This window comes from Mixophyes fleayi, chromosome 2, assembly GCF_038048845.1.
Source record: "Mixophyes fleayi isolate aMixFle1 chromosome 2, aMixFle1.hap1, whole genome shotgun sequence".
Taxonomy (NCBI): domain Eukaryota; kingdom Metazoa; phylum Chordata; class Amphibia; order Anura; family Limnodynastidae; genus Mixophyes; species Mixophyes fleayi.
Genome location: NC_134403.1, coordinates 74581462 through 74597646, shown reverse-complemented (window position 1 = coordinate 74597646; position 16185 = coordinate 74581462). Strand labels below are relative to the sequence as shown.

At 41.0% G+C, this 16185-nt stretch overlaps 1 protein-coding gene across 3 annotated transcripts in view; it reads right to left on the bottom strand.

The window, feature by feature from the left end:
• The window catches only part of DIP2B (disco interacting protein 2 homolog B), a 170550-nt gene that overhangs the window by 24209 nt on the left and 130156 nt on the right, over positions 1-16185 (bottom strand). For all 3 annotated transcript variants that reach the window (XM_075199287.1, XM_075199288.1, XM_075199290.1), the window contains 9 exons: positions 15384-15498; positions 6926-7065; positions 6569-6705; positions 4936-5016; positions 4198-4325; positions 3193-3307; positions 1455-1656; positions 881-990; positions 317-397 (listed from right to left, as the gene is read on the bottom strand). In XM_075199287.1, the coding sequence (XP_075055388.1) occupies positions 317-397; positions 881-990; positions 1455-1656; positions 3193-3307; positions 4198-4325; positions 4936-5016; positions 6569-6705; positions 6926-7065; positions 15384-15498 (1109 nt within the window). The remainder of the gene's footprint in view (positions 1-316; positions 398-880; positions 991-1454; positions 1657-3192; positions 3308-4197; positions 4326-4935; positions 5017-6568; positions 6706-6925; positions 7066-15383; positions 15499-16185) is intronic.

Here is a 16185-nt window from a genome sequence, read left to right as displayed (position 1 = left end):
CAAAATAAATTTAAAGTCAGCTGCTTAAGCATTTTATGGTTTCACAAGGTAAGCAGAGTTCTAGTCCAAAGTAAAACTATTATCATAAATATGCATATATTTGTTAGATCGTCAACAAAAAAATCTAAATAAAATAAATTTTAACCTTTAATGATAAATTATAGCATTTTCTGGACATAAAATGATTATTGCTAACATGCTGTCGACATTATAGTGCTAGTATAGGACAAAATCCAAAGCAAAGAGAAACAAATAGAAAAATATATACAACACAACATACAAGCTATACAACACAACATATACAAGATGTCAGTACCTTAGCATTTAGTAGTATAAAGAGAATGTGGTCAGGCGAGGTTTGAGCTCTCCACTGCAGCAATTCCGACATGTATTGGTACTGGTAACAGAAATATATTAAACGTTATTGTCAGAGGATGAAAATGAATGCTCTTTGAAAAGTAGTTCACTTTTAATACTAAGTAGATGTTTGTGAAACGCATACTGTACAAAATAACGTTTCTCCCTCATTACAGCTTAGCAATGTAGTGCTGTTTTTAACTCTTATTAGCTTTTTTTTCCCTTTAAAGCCAAATAAAATAGTTTTTCCCTCAGCAGCAGTTTAATTTGAAATAATGGCACCAGATGCACAACATTTTCTAAATGTAAGCAGCACTAAGAGCTTAAAAAACAGCAACAAAACATTGCTTGTTAAGGCGCTTGCAGCAAAATGTTAGTCCTGGAGTTGAATAAGCACAAGGTGCCAATCAGAACATTTATAAAAACTGTCTGCACAATTTACATAAATTGATGGCATTTGCGCACATTCTCTACAGTGAGATGTACCCCATGCATATGGCCTCAAATCATAGCACTTATTTACCTTTTTCACCAAATCATTTTCTTCAATCTGTCCGAGATCTCTCCCCGATGCCTGAGCAATTCTCTTCCCTGCAACCAGATTACCAACCATAACAGAGGCTGGACCAACACCTTTAGTGCACAGAAAACAATGAGAAATACTGATTAGTGCCCTTGTAAAGAAATTATTGACAGTTGATAATGTATTCTGCATTCAGTATTTTATGTATCTATGGTAGACCAAAGCAGTGTCTTTCTATTCTATCTGCAAATCTCATTGGCAAGCCCCTTGCAGGACATAGATGCATATGTAGATCGAATAATAGGTCAGCCATTTAGAATGATGATGCTGTACCAATTGTTATACAGGAGGCCCAATGACAGCTTTCACATTGACAGACCAAGAAGTTTCAACACGAATGACAGTCATTAAGAAAAACATTAGGTTATGTACAATTAATCAGCTTTAACTCACACTAGCAGGACACTTCCCAGCATAGAAACAACAAAGAAACATGTAAAGTATTGTCTCATGTCTTTTAAATGTCTTTGGTGCTGCCAGACAATGTTGTGAAATACATTTACATTATATTTACCTGGCTGTTTTTGCCTTGGCTTTGGCAAGTTTGTTACACAAGTGTGAGGACACATGAGTATGTTACAAGGGTGCAAGGTGCCATCCAGAAAGTGCTGTTTTGTTTGAGATAAGTGGATTCCTCCAAGTGGCGTTTTTGGCAACGTGTTGGCAGGAATGAGGGCAAGACAGTAAACTCCTACTTGGTGGATGCTATCAATGGCCTGGACCAAAAGAGAACAAAAGCTTAGTAAATGACATACAACAGCATCTCTACATAAAAGTGAAAACATAAAGAAAGTAAAATGTTAACAACTCGCACCACCAAACAAATGTAGAAACTATGGTTCACCCCCTCGTGGACTTCCACAGTAGATACTCCTCAAAGCTTCCCTGTTTAGTGGAACTTTCAGGCTCTAAGCCTGGAGGAATATGAAAATGAGCGCGGTGGAATCTGGCTCTAGGGTTGCAGCAGAATAGATAACATTCCACGTGGGTACAGCTTGAGTAATTCTATGCAGTTCCACAATATGTTCCATCTGACTACCAGAAGAGGTTACTGTTTGGGGGAGGTGCAAAATGTTTGTGCTGTAGGAGACCTTTAGAAGTCTCTGCTGTAAGGAGTCTTGACTGATCACTGTGTAGCATTATCAGTTGACTTTATACTTAATTCACTCTCACATGGATAATACTTTTTTTTTTTTGATCACCATTTTTATACACACCTATATTATTTAACCTGCGTACAAAACAATGTGATTAAATGATTAAGCTTTATTTTACAAAACCATTCAAACAGTGTGTTTTGTTGTTTTACACGTCTTTAGAGCCGGCCTCGACAGCCTGCGGCTCTCCAGGGCATAGGCAAACCGAGAGGGAGGGGGGGGGGGGTTTCCTAGTGCCTGGAACCCCCCTCACTGCCTAGGGTACTGCATGCTTAAGGTGGCTGGGGCCAGCCACTTTGCAGCTTGTGTGCAGATCGTTTTTGTATGCACTGTTCACAACCATCTCTCCCCAACAAGTATTGAAAGCAGCAAGAACAGGTAGGAGAGAGCAGGACAGTCTGTCAACTGTTCTGACACACTCAATCAGGACTTTGTAGGGACAGTTGGGAGGTATGTCCCACTTCACACACCTCTGCTTGAAAAGGGAGAGCTGTGTGCCCCTAACAGTAGTGCACGCAGCATTGCCCATGTATATGATGGGGATAGGAAGAGTTGTAGAGCAGTCAAGCACTGTCTAAAATTTAGCCACTACCCAAAGCATGATGGTCACACCCACTGACTGTGTGGCATGGAAACCCCTCTCTACAAATCCTGAGTTTGCCCCTGCAGGTGGTAGATACCCTGCCAGATATCGGCTGGCAAACTATGCTGGGACTCTCAACACCTATAGAGCCACAGGTTGTCCAGGCCTGCTTTAGAGCATCTGTCTGATCCTCTCTTCAAGTACACAAACGTGTCATGTTTATTTCTCTGGGTGAGAACATTTGTGATATCTGGCTCAGTCAATTTAATTCCCCTTACCATGATTAATCATTTTTTGGAAATATAGTAAAAAGGGCTTCTTAGAGTAGAGAAAATAGATTGGGGGAACTGGTGTAGACGTCTGTCAGAATAAGGAGTATGCTTTCTTTATTAGCATTATTCAAGGAAAAGAACAGTATTCCACTGAATGGTATGCAATAAAACCTTAACAAAAGCTAAACAAAGCCCAGATAAATTCTGATAAATGTATATTATACAACAAACGTAAATTACCTGCAGCACACGGCTCATCCACTGGAATGAATCCTCCTCGGAAGCATCAGGCCGCTGTTCAGCCACCACCACGATTCTTTCGTCGTAGAACACATTTACAGAAAACACAGCAATCCTGAAACAAATACATCAGCAACGTAAACACAAGCTCGTCAAGATACATCACTAACCCTACAACCTAGAATTGTTTGCACTCCACATAGCATAGCATGTACATATACGTCAAACATCTCATCACCTGTCATTGTAATACAGACAGACAATGGCATCAGGCACATGTTGCATGCCATGTCCACTCAGACAAACAGAGAGGGGAGAGCCAATACAATGGAAAATGGTGCTTTTTCTTCAAAACATCATGCATCAATCTGCACCATTTGTCTACAATAAACTCGCGGCATCTGCATAAAATGCAGTGATCAACTTGTGTTTTAGATCTTTTGACCTCAATAAGTCTTGTTTCACTCTCAGAAAGCTGGATACAACTGAAAAGAATATGATTCTAACAAAAATATTTCACAGTGCAAGAGACAAATGGTCAGAATACAGATTTTCCAGAAATATAAGGTGCAGTCTTCACAGACAATGATGTCTGCTGTAATGGAGAGTTGGAAGAGTATGCATCTTCTAGTGTATTTCATCCTCTGGTATTCCATTCAGGATTTAATCTGGCCCTCTGCCATAAACTTTTAATATACACAGGGACCAGCCCATGAAAAACATGGACTGCAGTAACTGATTGCAGCAGTAAACTGGATAAAGGTAACCTGCATGCATAAAATAATGGGTTTATTTAAACATCGTAGTTTACTCATAGTGTAGTTCTTTGTGGTTTATATAGGTCACCGCCAATATGCCTGTAAAAAGGGCGCAAGCAGAATGTTACCACCTTCAGATTATAAGTGGTGACATTTACTAACGGACTATAGAAAGACCAAATGCAGAACATCCACTATACAAACATGAATCCTATTTAATCTACCAGAATATAAGAAAAGTTATTACCTTCCTCTATACAGGGTTTTAAGTGATTCCACAGCCAATGCAGTTGCTACAATGTCATCCGCATTGTGCCGTCTTCCGCTCACCACCAACGTCCCATCCATTTTTCCCACCACAAATACAAGACTTCCCTGTAATAATATTAGTAAAAGTCAATATAAACAACCTACATTACAAAGGACAACCAGATATGTTATCATCTACCTCTCTAAATTGCTAGCAGAAAATGTCCTTTTTTTTTTTTTACTGTATTATGAAGTAGCCTGACATCTGTAACCAGATAAGATACTTCCCATGAAGCTTGTCCAGCTGACAGCAGCTGATACCCAGCAGAGTGCAAAATGAAGAGGTTAAAATATAAAAGTGAGAAATGAAAATGATGCCTTATTTTACTAGATGGAAACTATGCAACAACATTTGCTGAACGTTTCATTCAATATGTAATTTAGTAGACTAATGTTTAAACAAAAAAAAGAACTACAAACTTGTGTTTTCTAGGACATAGTGAGTTTACAATATGAATGCTCATACAGAGTGTTAGTTATCACGTCCAGAGACCTCTAAACGTCAATATAATGTAGTAATGTAAGTCTCCTATATTTATTTGTCAATTCTTGGTTGGTAAAGTTCTCCATACATAGAGCCAACAAGTAGAACAAATGAAAGTAATAATGTAACTAGTGCTGGTCTCATTTTTATCAGGGACCATTCCAATTCAAAAAGAATAACCAGAGTACTTACAGGACCTACAAATCCCAGTAGACCAGTCCTGGTGAAAGGCATGTCCCCTACTGGGGCCCCAGTGGCACTAACTGGTAATACCTGGAACAAAGAACAGTAAACTCAGATGAACAATTAGGTCACCTCAGGTAATATTTCATTGTCAAACAAGTTTACTAGAAAACGGAATGATTTCCACAACCATGAAAATAAAATGTGATTTCAACTCATGAAGAAAACAACACATTCTATTTGAAACATGACTAAATCTCAACCACCTCATGTGTGAATATGTGGTCTGAGTGAGAACAAAATTCCCAATCATAACCTGTGCAAGTTTTATTCAAAGACCACTGCAGGTAGTGTATTCACACAGCAATGAGTCATTGAGCATGAACAGATGGCCTCTCTATTGGCTGGAAATTGAGAATGTTGCTTTCCTTCCAGAAACTGGAAGATCACAAAGGCACCTGTGATCAGTCCACAGGCATACTGGAGCAGTACATTGTTAGTCAATCTATAGATGTATATAAAAGTATGGACGGGTTTTATTTTTCAGTGAATTCATTATCTGACAGCCATACAGACAACACACTGATTTTAGCATTCAAACTAGCTGGTAACGGGGCATGATATGAGAGCATTGCCCAAAACTAGAAAATGCTTACCATAACTGATAAAGATATGATGGCTAAAATGCCAACACTCAGCTCGGCTTCTAATAATGTCACCTATTATTGTGCTTTTTTAGTAAGCATCATCATTCACTTAATGTTAAAGACCACTGAACTAAGCACTGATGCCCAATATGACCAAGTTACCAAGCATCCTAAAATGTAAATCCTGCGCTATGTAAAAGGTTTAGCGGATCTCCGCAGACAGTTAGATTATTAGAACTACATTATCAAGAAATATGCAGCTTTCTAAAGCCTTGAATCCTCCTCTCAGTTACAAAACCCAGAATGTATTCATATTTTAAGCAATCGTGCATATAATGAGCCTGTTCTAAGTGATGCTAAAGATAATGATCTTCGGATTCATGTAGTGCTTTTAACGCTAGCACAACAATTGTAAGCTAATCTGACAAAAGAACCTATTGTTTCCAATGTCAGCGTACCCATTTATGTTTTCACTTGGAATTCACATTGGGATTTTTCAAATGTTTCTCACTCCATTAAATACATTTAACATAAGATAAACACATTATAAAGCCTTAATATCAATCAGAGAACAAGAGCAACTTAAAGATAGGTCAAATGAAACAGTTGGCAATACAAAAAAAAAATATTAAAAAACATACTAAAAACTTAAACTTGCTCAATACCGTATTGCCTTTAAGTCCTCTTAGTACTAACATTCTAGGTGTTTGTGCTATACTGTTTAGCGCTTCAATAGTACTTTGAGTTACTGGATGATGAAAATGATACAATGTATTTTAGATATTTTTATATATCATCCAGTATTTAATACAGTTAAAAATCTCCTTTTGCAGTGGAAGAACGAACGTGGGTGTCTTTAGTAGTTTAAGTTTTCTACATAATCTGTGCAATTTTTCTTTAAGACACTCTTCCTTTGTTACATTACAGTGCTTTAGCTTGGAAGACTGTGCATATGCAGTATACAGGAAACTTATTATTTGTAAAATAATACACACCTCAAATGTATTCTTAGTCACTCCTGCCAGCCCATAATACGTCATACCGCCTCCTTTATAACTCACACAGATTTCTCCGATCTCATCTGTTTTACATAACTGAGGCAAGCCTTCTGGTTTTACTATACACATCACACCTGAAGGAGAGCAGAGAGTATCTGATCAGACAACATTATACACTTCAGCATTTCACAGGATTTCTTACTTAACCATTCAAAGCATCAATGGTTCTTCACAGCATTTGTTACACGATTACACACTTAAAGATGTGTATTAAACCTTAAACAAGGGTATAGTAAATAAATAATTGCCCACTAGAACTACAGTAATGTAATGTAATGCCTCTGGTAGACTCACCTCCTGGCATTACATGTCCAACATCTTGTACTGTCAGAGCAGAGTTCTTGTCTTCTGTATTCACACGGATAACACCATAACTCAAACCATTCATAGACAAAATAGCCCTGCCGGGAAGTGGAGCACCGGGGATCCCAGGCCTTGAAAAAGTACACACAGTATATTTATACATACACAATGCAGGTAGAACTGGATTTCATTCTCTAGAACTTGTATATACAAAACATTTGGCGACCTATGCCCTACCTGAAAATCGACCACGCTGCCTTAAAACTTTTATTCCATCTTGACCAGAAGGAAACATCCAGAAAAGCAATACCATGCCATTATAATACAAGCAGAATCCAAAACATTATAAAAGCACCAGTGTACCCCAACAGGCAGACCATTATCCAGGCCATAGCACTGACCCTTTCTATAATTCATGTGTCAGTAATTGGGATGCCAATGAGCGACTGTTTTACTGCTGTACTATTAGAATGGCGGGTGACAGGAGCAGTTGTGAACTGATTTAATTCATGGATAATTTGTGACTTTACTATTTATGAATTAAATCAATTAACAATCAACCACCTCTGACACTCCCCCGCTCCTTAGAGCATAGCTGCCGTGGAATTTAATTGAGCATAAAAGCACCAAGATGAATAGGTAGGGTATAGGTAGGGTATGCTAGTAGGAAGTGGCAGCCCTCAATTCCTGACACCTCTACGCACAAGTTGTCTAGGCCTATTGGGAAGCATTGTCCAGGGAATACATTCAAGTTAGCATGCTATTATAGGACAAAGGGAAAGATATAGAAAGATACAGGAAGCAAGGTAATATAATTTCCAATGAAGCTGCATGGTCACACACCCCCTGTGGGGTTGGGAGAGGCAGCATGGAGTCAGAGATTCCTCTCAGCAGCTCTGAAACTAACCATATATTAGAACTGAAACAAGAAAAAATTACCACAAAGGCCACCCTACTCCCAAATTAGATAACATGCTCATAATGCAGCAAACACGGGTAACTACAAAGCAGCTAAATATTACATGAGGGTATTTTATACGTCTCACAGTGCACCCTAATAAATTTCACATTCGGGACAGATAGGACTTCTGGTAGCATACTGCAATAAATATTGTTTTATTATAAGTGCATTATATAGGTTACAAAAATATAGATTTCCATGTTTCTTTTCATACTGTAGTTACTTTAGTTTAATTAGTGAAACCACAAACAGTAACCTGGAAAAAAAACAGTCTAATTTACCAAGTACAGGCATACATAATGTGTATGTTCTGTGAAGTATGATGAAAATCTAGGGCCTAGGAAAAAAGGCAGAGTTGACATGTCAGCCAGTGTTTGATCCATCTGACAGGCAGAGGAGATCTGAGATCTATGAGCTTTTCTACCCTTAGTGAAATCCCTGATGACTCGTGTTGCCAGGTGACAGAATTTCCAATGATCAATTGTCACATATACTAGCAAATCTTGGTAATTGGTCGACCACATTTTTTTAGGCAGTTTGGATCAACATCTAATACACATCATGATCACACGCTGCTCAGCCCTGTTGGTCGTTTTGGTGCTACACATGTAACAATTTGATCTAAAAAGAGGATTTTTATACTTATGATAAATCAGTTTCTCTGATTCCATCTGGGGGACACTGCTATCATGGGGGTTGTATGACGGGAGCATGGAGTTGGCACTTAACTAGTTTACTTGTTTAATGTATCAATGCTGACCGACCTTTCCCCTCTGCAACCCCCTGTAGCTCCTCAGTTTAATTATAGAGCCCCAAAGAAGATAGGCCAAACAACCAAAGAACAAACAGCAGAAAAGCAAAAGGGAGGGAACGCAGTGTGGAATCAGAGAAACGGATTTATCATTAGTATAAAAATCCTCTTTTCTCTTTTATCCTATCTGGGGGACACTGCTACCATGGCGACGTTCTAAAGCAGCCCCCCTAAGGGTGGGACCGCTCTAACAGCCAGGCACGTAGAACACGACGACCAAAATTGGCGTCTGTAGTCGCAAAGACATAGAATTGATAGAATGTTGTGAAAGTATGGACCGAGGACCAGGTGGCTGCTCCACAAAGCTGGTCTGCTGAGGCCCCATTTCTCGCTGCCCAAGTTGTCCCCACCAAACCGGTGGAATGGGCAGTAAGTCGACCTGGCACAGATCGGTTAGCACTGACATCAGCCTGCCTAATGGTTGCTTGCCATAATCAATCTTGCAATGGATTGTTTTGAGGATGGCCATCCTCGTTTATGTGAATCCAAAATGATAAATAAAGAATCTGTGCGCTGAATGTAGGAGGTGCTCAACAAATAAATTCGGAGAGCCCTGACCACATCCAAACACTCCATCAAATTTTGTCCAGAAACACTTAAACACTGGAACCACAATCTCTTGGTTCATGTGAAATGATGAAACCACCTTTGGTACAAACAAAGGGATTGTCCGCAGAACTGCTCTGTCCTCGTGAAAAACCAAATATGGCTCACAACAAGAAAGGGCTTCTTGTCTCTGACACTCTGCGAATCGAAACAATCACCAGAAGGAACGCTACTTTCCATGTTAAGAACATTAAATGTGCTGAATGTCACGATTAAAATGGAGGCCCCTTAAGCATATCAAGTACGAGGTTGAGATCCCATGGTGCCGTAGGCAGGACATAAAGAGGCTGAATATGCAAGAGTTCCTGCGGAAACGTCCTAATATCCGGCATGTCCGCCAAACGAAGGTGAAAGAAAACCGAAAGCGCTGATATTTGTACTTTTAAAGAGCCCAAACAGAGACCTGCATCCAGGCCATCCTGGAGGAATGCCAGGAAACGGAGTAGACAAAAGGACGATGTATGGCAGGGTCGATTCTGATCTGATATAAGTGCGCCAGATGTGGTGGTAGATACGAGCCGAAACTGGTTTACGAGCTCACAAGAGCGTGTTCATGACTCTAGGAGAGAATCCTCTAGACCGTCAAAGGCTGGCTTCAACAGCCATGCCATTAAAATCAGACGGGGCAAGTCCTGATGTCAGAATGGGCCCTGGAGAAGTATGTTGTCTAGCAGTGGTAGACGCACCCCTTGACCTACTGCCATCGAGATAATGTCTGCATACCATATTCTCCACGGCCAGGCGAGATGCACCAGTATTACTGGGAGTCCCCCTTGCCTTACTCGTCTGAGAACGTGGTGAATTATGGGTATAGGGGGAACAAATATCCTAAACGGAAGTCCCAGGGCATTGTCATGATGTCGACAGCTACCGCCAGGTGGTCCCTTCCCCTTGCGCAGAATCTTGGGACCTTCCTATTGTGCCTCGATGCCATGAGGTCCAAGTCCAGGAAACCCCATCTCAGGAACAGAGACTGAAAGACCTCCAGATGGAGTGACCACTCCTCTGGCATCACCGCATGACGGCTTAGATAATCTGCTTCCCAGTTCTGGATGCCTGGGATGAACACTGCTGAGATTGAGGGAACATTTTGTTCCGCCCAGGCCAAGATCTGTGCTGCCATTGCCATTGCACTTCTGATTCCACCCTTTCTGTTGATATAAGCCACTGCCGTGGCATTGTCGCATTATAACCTGACTGGAAATCCCTGAAGCATGGTCTGGGCACCCCGAAGAGCCTTTAGCATGGCCTTCAACTCCAGAATGTTGATAGACAGGGAAGACTGCCGAGTCGACCAAAGGCCTTGAAGTCGTAAGTGAAGGGCCACAGCCCCCCACCCATTCAAGCTGGCGTATGTGGTCACTATGATCCAAGACCACGGGGCAAAAGGACCTGTCTACCTTCAGGTGATCCTGGACTAACCACCACTGAAGAGACACCCTCGCTTTGGAAGACAAGCGGATCCTCTGGCGTTCAACTGCAGATGGGAACCTGACCACATTTTTAAGAGGTCCCACTGAAAGCAGCAGGAATGGAACCAACCGTAAGGCATTGTCTTGAAGGTCGACACCCTAGGAGACGCATGCATAAGTGAATGGTTGGACTGGGAGTGGCCAGGACCTGTGTAGTTACTTCCTGTAATGATCTGGCCTTGTCCTCTGGGAGAAACACCTTTTGTTCTCTGCTGATCATGATGAGCGCGAGGAAGGTCTTCCAATGGCAGGGAATCAATTGTGATTTGTGCCATTTTCTTAACCATCCATGGTGCTCCAGGATCCTGATTGTAAGAGTCAGGTGCTGTTGTAACAAATTTGTTGATGTGGCCTTGATGAGGATGTCATCAAAATATGGTATTATTTTGACCCCTCTGGAATGAAGACATGCCGCCATTACAGACATGATCTTTGTGAACACTCTGGGTGCCGTGGAAAGGCCTGGAATTGGTAGTGGGCCAGTCCCACTGTAAATCTGAAAAGTGACTGATGTCCCCCCCAAATGGGGACGTGAATGTAAATGTCTTTTATCTATTGACGCTAATCATTCGTCCGTCTCCAATCCATTGATTACTGATCGGAGGCACTCCATGCGCAATCTGTCCACCTGTAGGTGTAGATTTAACATTTTGAAATTTAAAATGGTACGGAATGATCCATCTGGCTTCGGGATCAGAAATAGGTTTGAATAGAACCCTTGTCTTTTCTGGTTGTCCTACCGTGCAAATGACTCCTGCAGAGAGAAGAGAAGCAACACAGAGACACATCGCCTGTCTCCTTTCTGAATCGCGGGGAAAAGATGTTGCAAAGAAGCAACGAGGGGCTGGACCCGACAGGTTTATCATGTACCCTCTCGTCATGATCCTGCAAATCCATAGGCCTTGGGAGGATGCTATCCCCTGTTCCCTAAACAGACTCAAAATCCCCCCCTCCCACCCCGTGTCCTGTTGTCACAAGAAGGGGTGGTGACAGTCAGAATGCTAGTTATTCCGGAAGCTTGAAGGAGGACCTACTTCTGTAAGAGTGTCCCCTGTTACCAGTCGGTCTGCCTCTACTCGTCTGACCTCTGGCAAAGGAGCCTAGCCGAAGGGGCTGCCGCAAACAACCAAAAAGAGGATGTGTGCCTTAGGTACATTTACTGGCAGAAAAGTACTTTTACCAACAGTGGCCTGGCAAATAATATTGTCCTATTCAGGCCCAAATAACACTGTGCCTGAATAAGGTAATGTTTCAAGCGATATCTTAGATTCTATATCTTCGTCCCAGGACCTTAGCCATAGAGTCCATCTAGCTGCCACCGCCGAAGCCGATATGGATGACGAAACAGAAGCAGTTTGTGCCGCCTCATATAAGTATCCATATGCCTCCTTTAGATTCAGGGCAAGGGGAAGCAAGTTTGAGTCCTGCAGTGCCTCGACCAACTGTTCGGCCCATGTTTCCATCACTCTAGCAATCCACGCCAATGAGAATATGGGTCTGAAAGAGGTGCCTGCCGCTACATAGATTGATTTTATATGACCCTCAACCTTGCGGTTAGTGGCATCCTGCAGGGCTGCAGTTCCTGGCACCAGAAGTGTAGTGTGACGAGCTAAGCGAGCTACCGGAGTGTCGACCTTTGGGATTATCATCATCATCTATATATTTATATAGCGCCACTAATTCGGGATCTGTTCCCAGTGGGCCATATCCTCTTCCTGTAACGGGTACAGGGTAAGGAATCTCCTTGGAATAGTAAACTTTCGGTCCGACTGCTTCCACGATGTCTGTTAATTCCACTGACTGTGAAAAAAGGATAGCGCATCTTCTCATTTTTTTTTTTTAAAAAAAAAAGATCTGAAGATTTGGGTTCATCCAAATCCATAAGGTCAAGGGCTTGTCCGAGTGCCAAGACCAGATCATCAATGCCCTGCTATCTAGGGGATTCTTCCGGGTCCATGACCTGTGCAGAATCTGAGTCGATAATAGGTTCACCTTCCTCTTCTGATGATCTTTCAAATTCAGAGAGGGATAGGAGAGAATTTGGAGACCTAAGCCTCTGATTTCTAGACAAAATAGGTCTTGGTGCGTCTAGAAATCTGTTTAATCTATCTAGGCCTCTGACCAAGGATGAGGACAGGGCTGGTTCTCCAGAGGAAGGGCCTGGGTTAGCGAAAAAGGATGATGGACCCGCCAAAGACACTTTCAGATGCCCCGGGGTCACTGGAATCCCTACTGTCACAGTTAGGGCAGTTTCTACTGAAGCGGCGGGGAGAACAGCAGAAACCACTGTTAGCTATGTAGGCTTAGTAAGCAAATTGAGCCAGTGTAGTAACTGACTGCGCCAGAGAAAATGCCCATGCCTGTTCCTCCGGTAGTGGTAGTACATTAATCTAGGCCTGCGTAGTGTGTGTCCCTGCGTCACAGTCAGGACAAAATTTCACCGGGTCCTTTTGTCCAATTGGCAACTTAACTTTACACTTTGAACTAGTGAAATATTTTGTATGTGGTGCTTTCCCCTTATCAGACATATTTTTAATGGGAAAACACACTGAAGCAATAGAATTTTCAGTCACACAAGATATAGCCTTGATATAATTACATGTATACTAACTAATCTATGACAGTCAAAAGTTGTATCTTGTAACAAGCAATATGTGAAAAGATGTAGGTTGAATAAGTAGAATAAGGAATATTTTAATCTACTTGCAACATATTAACAATATATATCCCTATATCCAATACTGAGTACAAAGTATATAATAAAAAGAGAAAAGGAACTGTCACACTAATTGTAGGGAGCCGAGTCCCTAGCTATATTATGTTCCCTAAATTATTTTTGTGATATCTCTTGTATTTTTATATAAAATTTTCATGCGTATAGTTAAATGTTTGTTCGTTAAATGTTAATCCGTCACAGATTAAGCAGATCTAAGCGAAACACGCGTCGGCGTTCTTGCTATCTGTACCTCTCATCTTGAAATATTAGGCAGCTACTTTATAACATATTGCTCCAATAAATCCACATTTAGTTTGGAGTCAATTTTCAGGCAGAGAACAATACACTCCCCGTATTTTGTGGGTATGGCTGTGTTTTCACATTGGGACAATTGAAAAGACCGATACCTTGAGTGTATTGGTTTTAGCAGGAGGGAATCGCTGTGGATATCTAGATAAGTAGCGCTGCTAAACCTAGGGATATTTAAGTATAATAAACGTTATTAGGGCAACCAATATACCTTAATTGTAGAGAAGAACTATTTTAGATATCTTCACATGCAGCAGTGTTATACCCAAGGAAATATATATATGTAATTGAGGTTATTAGGAAATACCTCCCCTTATCTCTGCCTCTAGCATAAATCCTTGTATAAATAAAGAAGATTGTTGGTGCAGATAGCAATTATAATCTCAACACTGTTTGCGCTCACATATTTGGTTTTATTTATCGCTTATTTTAACTATTTCAATAAAAGTTATATTTTAATTTTGAGAGGATCCCTAGAAATATGTATGATTGGAGCTAATAGTGCATCTTATTAGCAACTTCTTTTTTCTTTTATATCTACAAAGTATATAATGTTGGTACTTAGCCTTCCAGCTAAGCCAGATATCAGGAGAGGAGCTGCTGTCTTCCCGGGCAATCTCTTGGCGCGCATATGGGAGAGTCCAAACATGCAAGCCGAGGTGGGGGAGCTCTATATGCCTTAGCTCTGCCCCCCCCCCCCCTGAGGTTTCCTGCCCCTGTTAGTACAATTGGTGGCTGTTTGTTCTTATTTTAAACAGCCCACCGCATTATGTATCCTCCATTCTCCCCCCTGAATGAAGTTTCTGCAGCTTAAACAAAATTCCCCCTCCTTTCTCTGAGGGGAGGAACTTGGTATGATCCAGCAAGATGGCGGCCGCCATCGCTCCGATTATCGACTCTCTATGCCTTTCAAGGCAGCACTGGTATGCCACGAGGCTGTCAGTGTGACAGCAGCTTCATTAAGCCACCTGTCAGCACTAAAACATTGCAGTCGCTCTCAGTGAGAGCCGTCCGGCTCTCACAAGACAGTTGTAGTGCGGCTGGATAATAGGAGTGTGCTCCCTTTCTCTAGAGCACCATACTCAGCAAAAAATACAAAACAAAAAAAAATATATTTTCTAAAAAAAATAATAATAATAAATAAAAGTGAAAAGCTATTCTAGTAAAAACAAGTAAGCTCAACTCCCTTGGGCACTTAAACTAAACTGAGTATCTGCAGGGGGTTGCAGAGAGGAGGGGTCGGTCAGCATTGATACATTAAACAAGTTAACTAGTTAAGTGCCAACTCCACACTCCCATCATACAACCCCCATGGTAACAGTGTCCTCCAGATAGGATGAAAGATAAATTAAATTTTTCATATAAATTACTAGGCTATGTCTAGCTTACACCACACCAGAAATTGTGAAACCTGTAGGCTGCATACATTTACAATTAAAGATATGGAAATGTGAGGAATATTAGGCATATTCTAATAATGTACATTTCTACATTTCTTTCAGTAACCCCTATTTTTCCCACAATAACTTTGCTTACAGTTTTCCTACAAGAACTGGGTTAACATCCAACCATACCTTCGAATAGCTACTGTCATGGCTTCTGGAGATGTGGCACATGGACAAATTGCCTCAGGCTTTAGTCCATAATTTTGAAACAAACTCAGGAAAGCATCACAGGATGAAACCGACCCTGTGTGTGAACAAGATAAAAAGATATCTCAATATGCAGGCAAATTTTATTATATTTAAAAATCAAAAAATCACAAATTATGGCAAAAAAGCTCAACCCATTATTAATTTAGCAGGCGGGGTGGAGGTTAATGTCTTGTGATAAGTTCTCAGCTATTTTTGTAATATCCATGCCACAATTTGCTGAATGCCTTGTAACACCATTTTCCATAATTGAAAGAATTACTTAATCGAAAACTATAAATTCAGTTTTGGGTAGGGTTCATTAACAAAGATAAACAGCACACTTGACCACTGGATCCTTCAAGGGGACTTGCCATATCAGGGTAATACCAGAAGGAAGGGAAAGTAGAACATTGTCTATCTCTTATCGTAATGAGCTCCGTCTTAGGTTTGGTTGGTTCTTTAACCCTACATACCTCTTCTTGCCGAGATAAAACAGGGGGCTTTGGGATATTTTTGGAACACTTTGTTCAAAAGTTGACAGAACAAATCAACAATGCTCTTATTTTGCATGACCATGTGGCCATAGGACGCATTTCCCCACTGGATTGTATGCATGAATTGTAATTTTACCTATTACGGGCAATCAATATGGCAGATTCCACTACAAACAATCCACATCAATTTGCTCAGAAATGTGATCATCTGTAAGAATTACACTTCTCATGACTAAGTTCTTACAAGT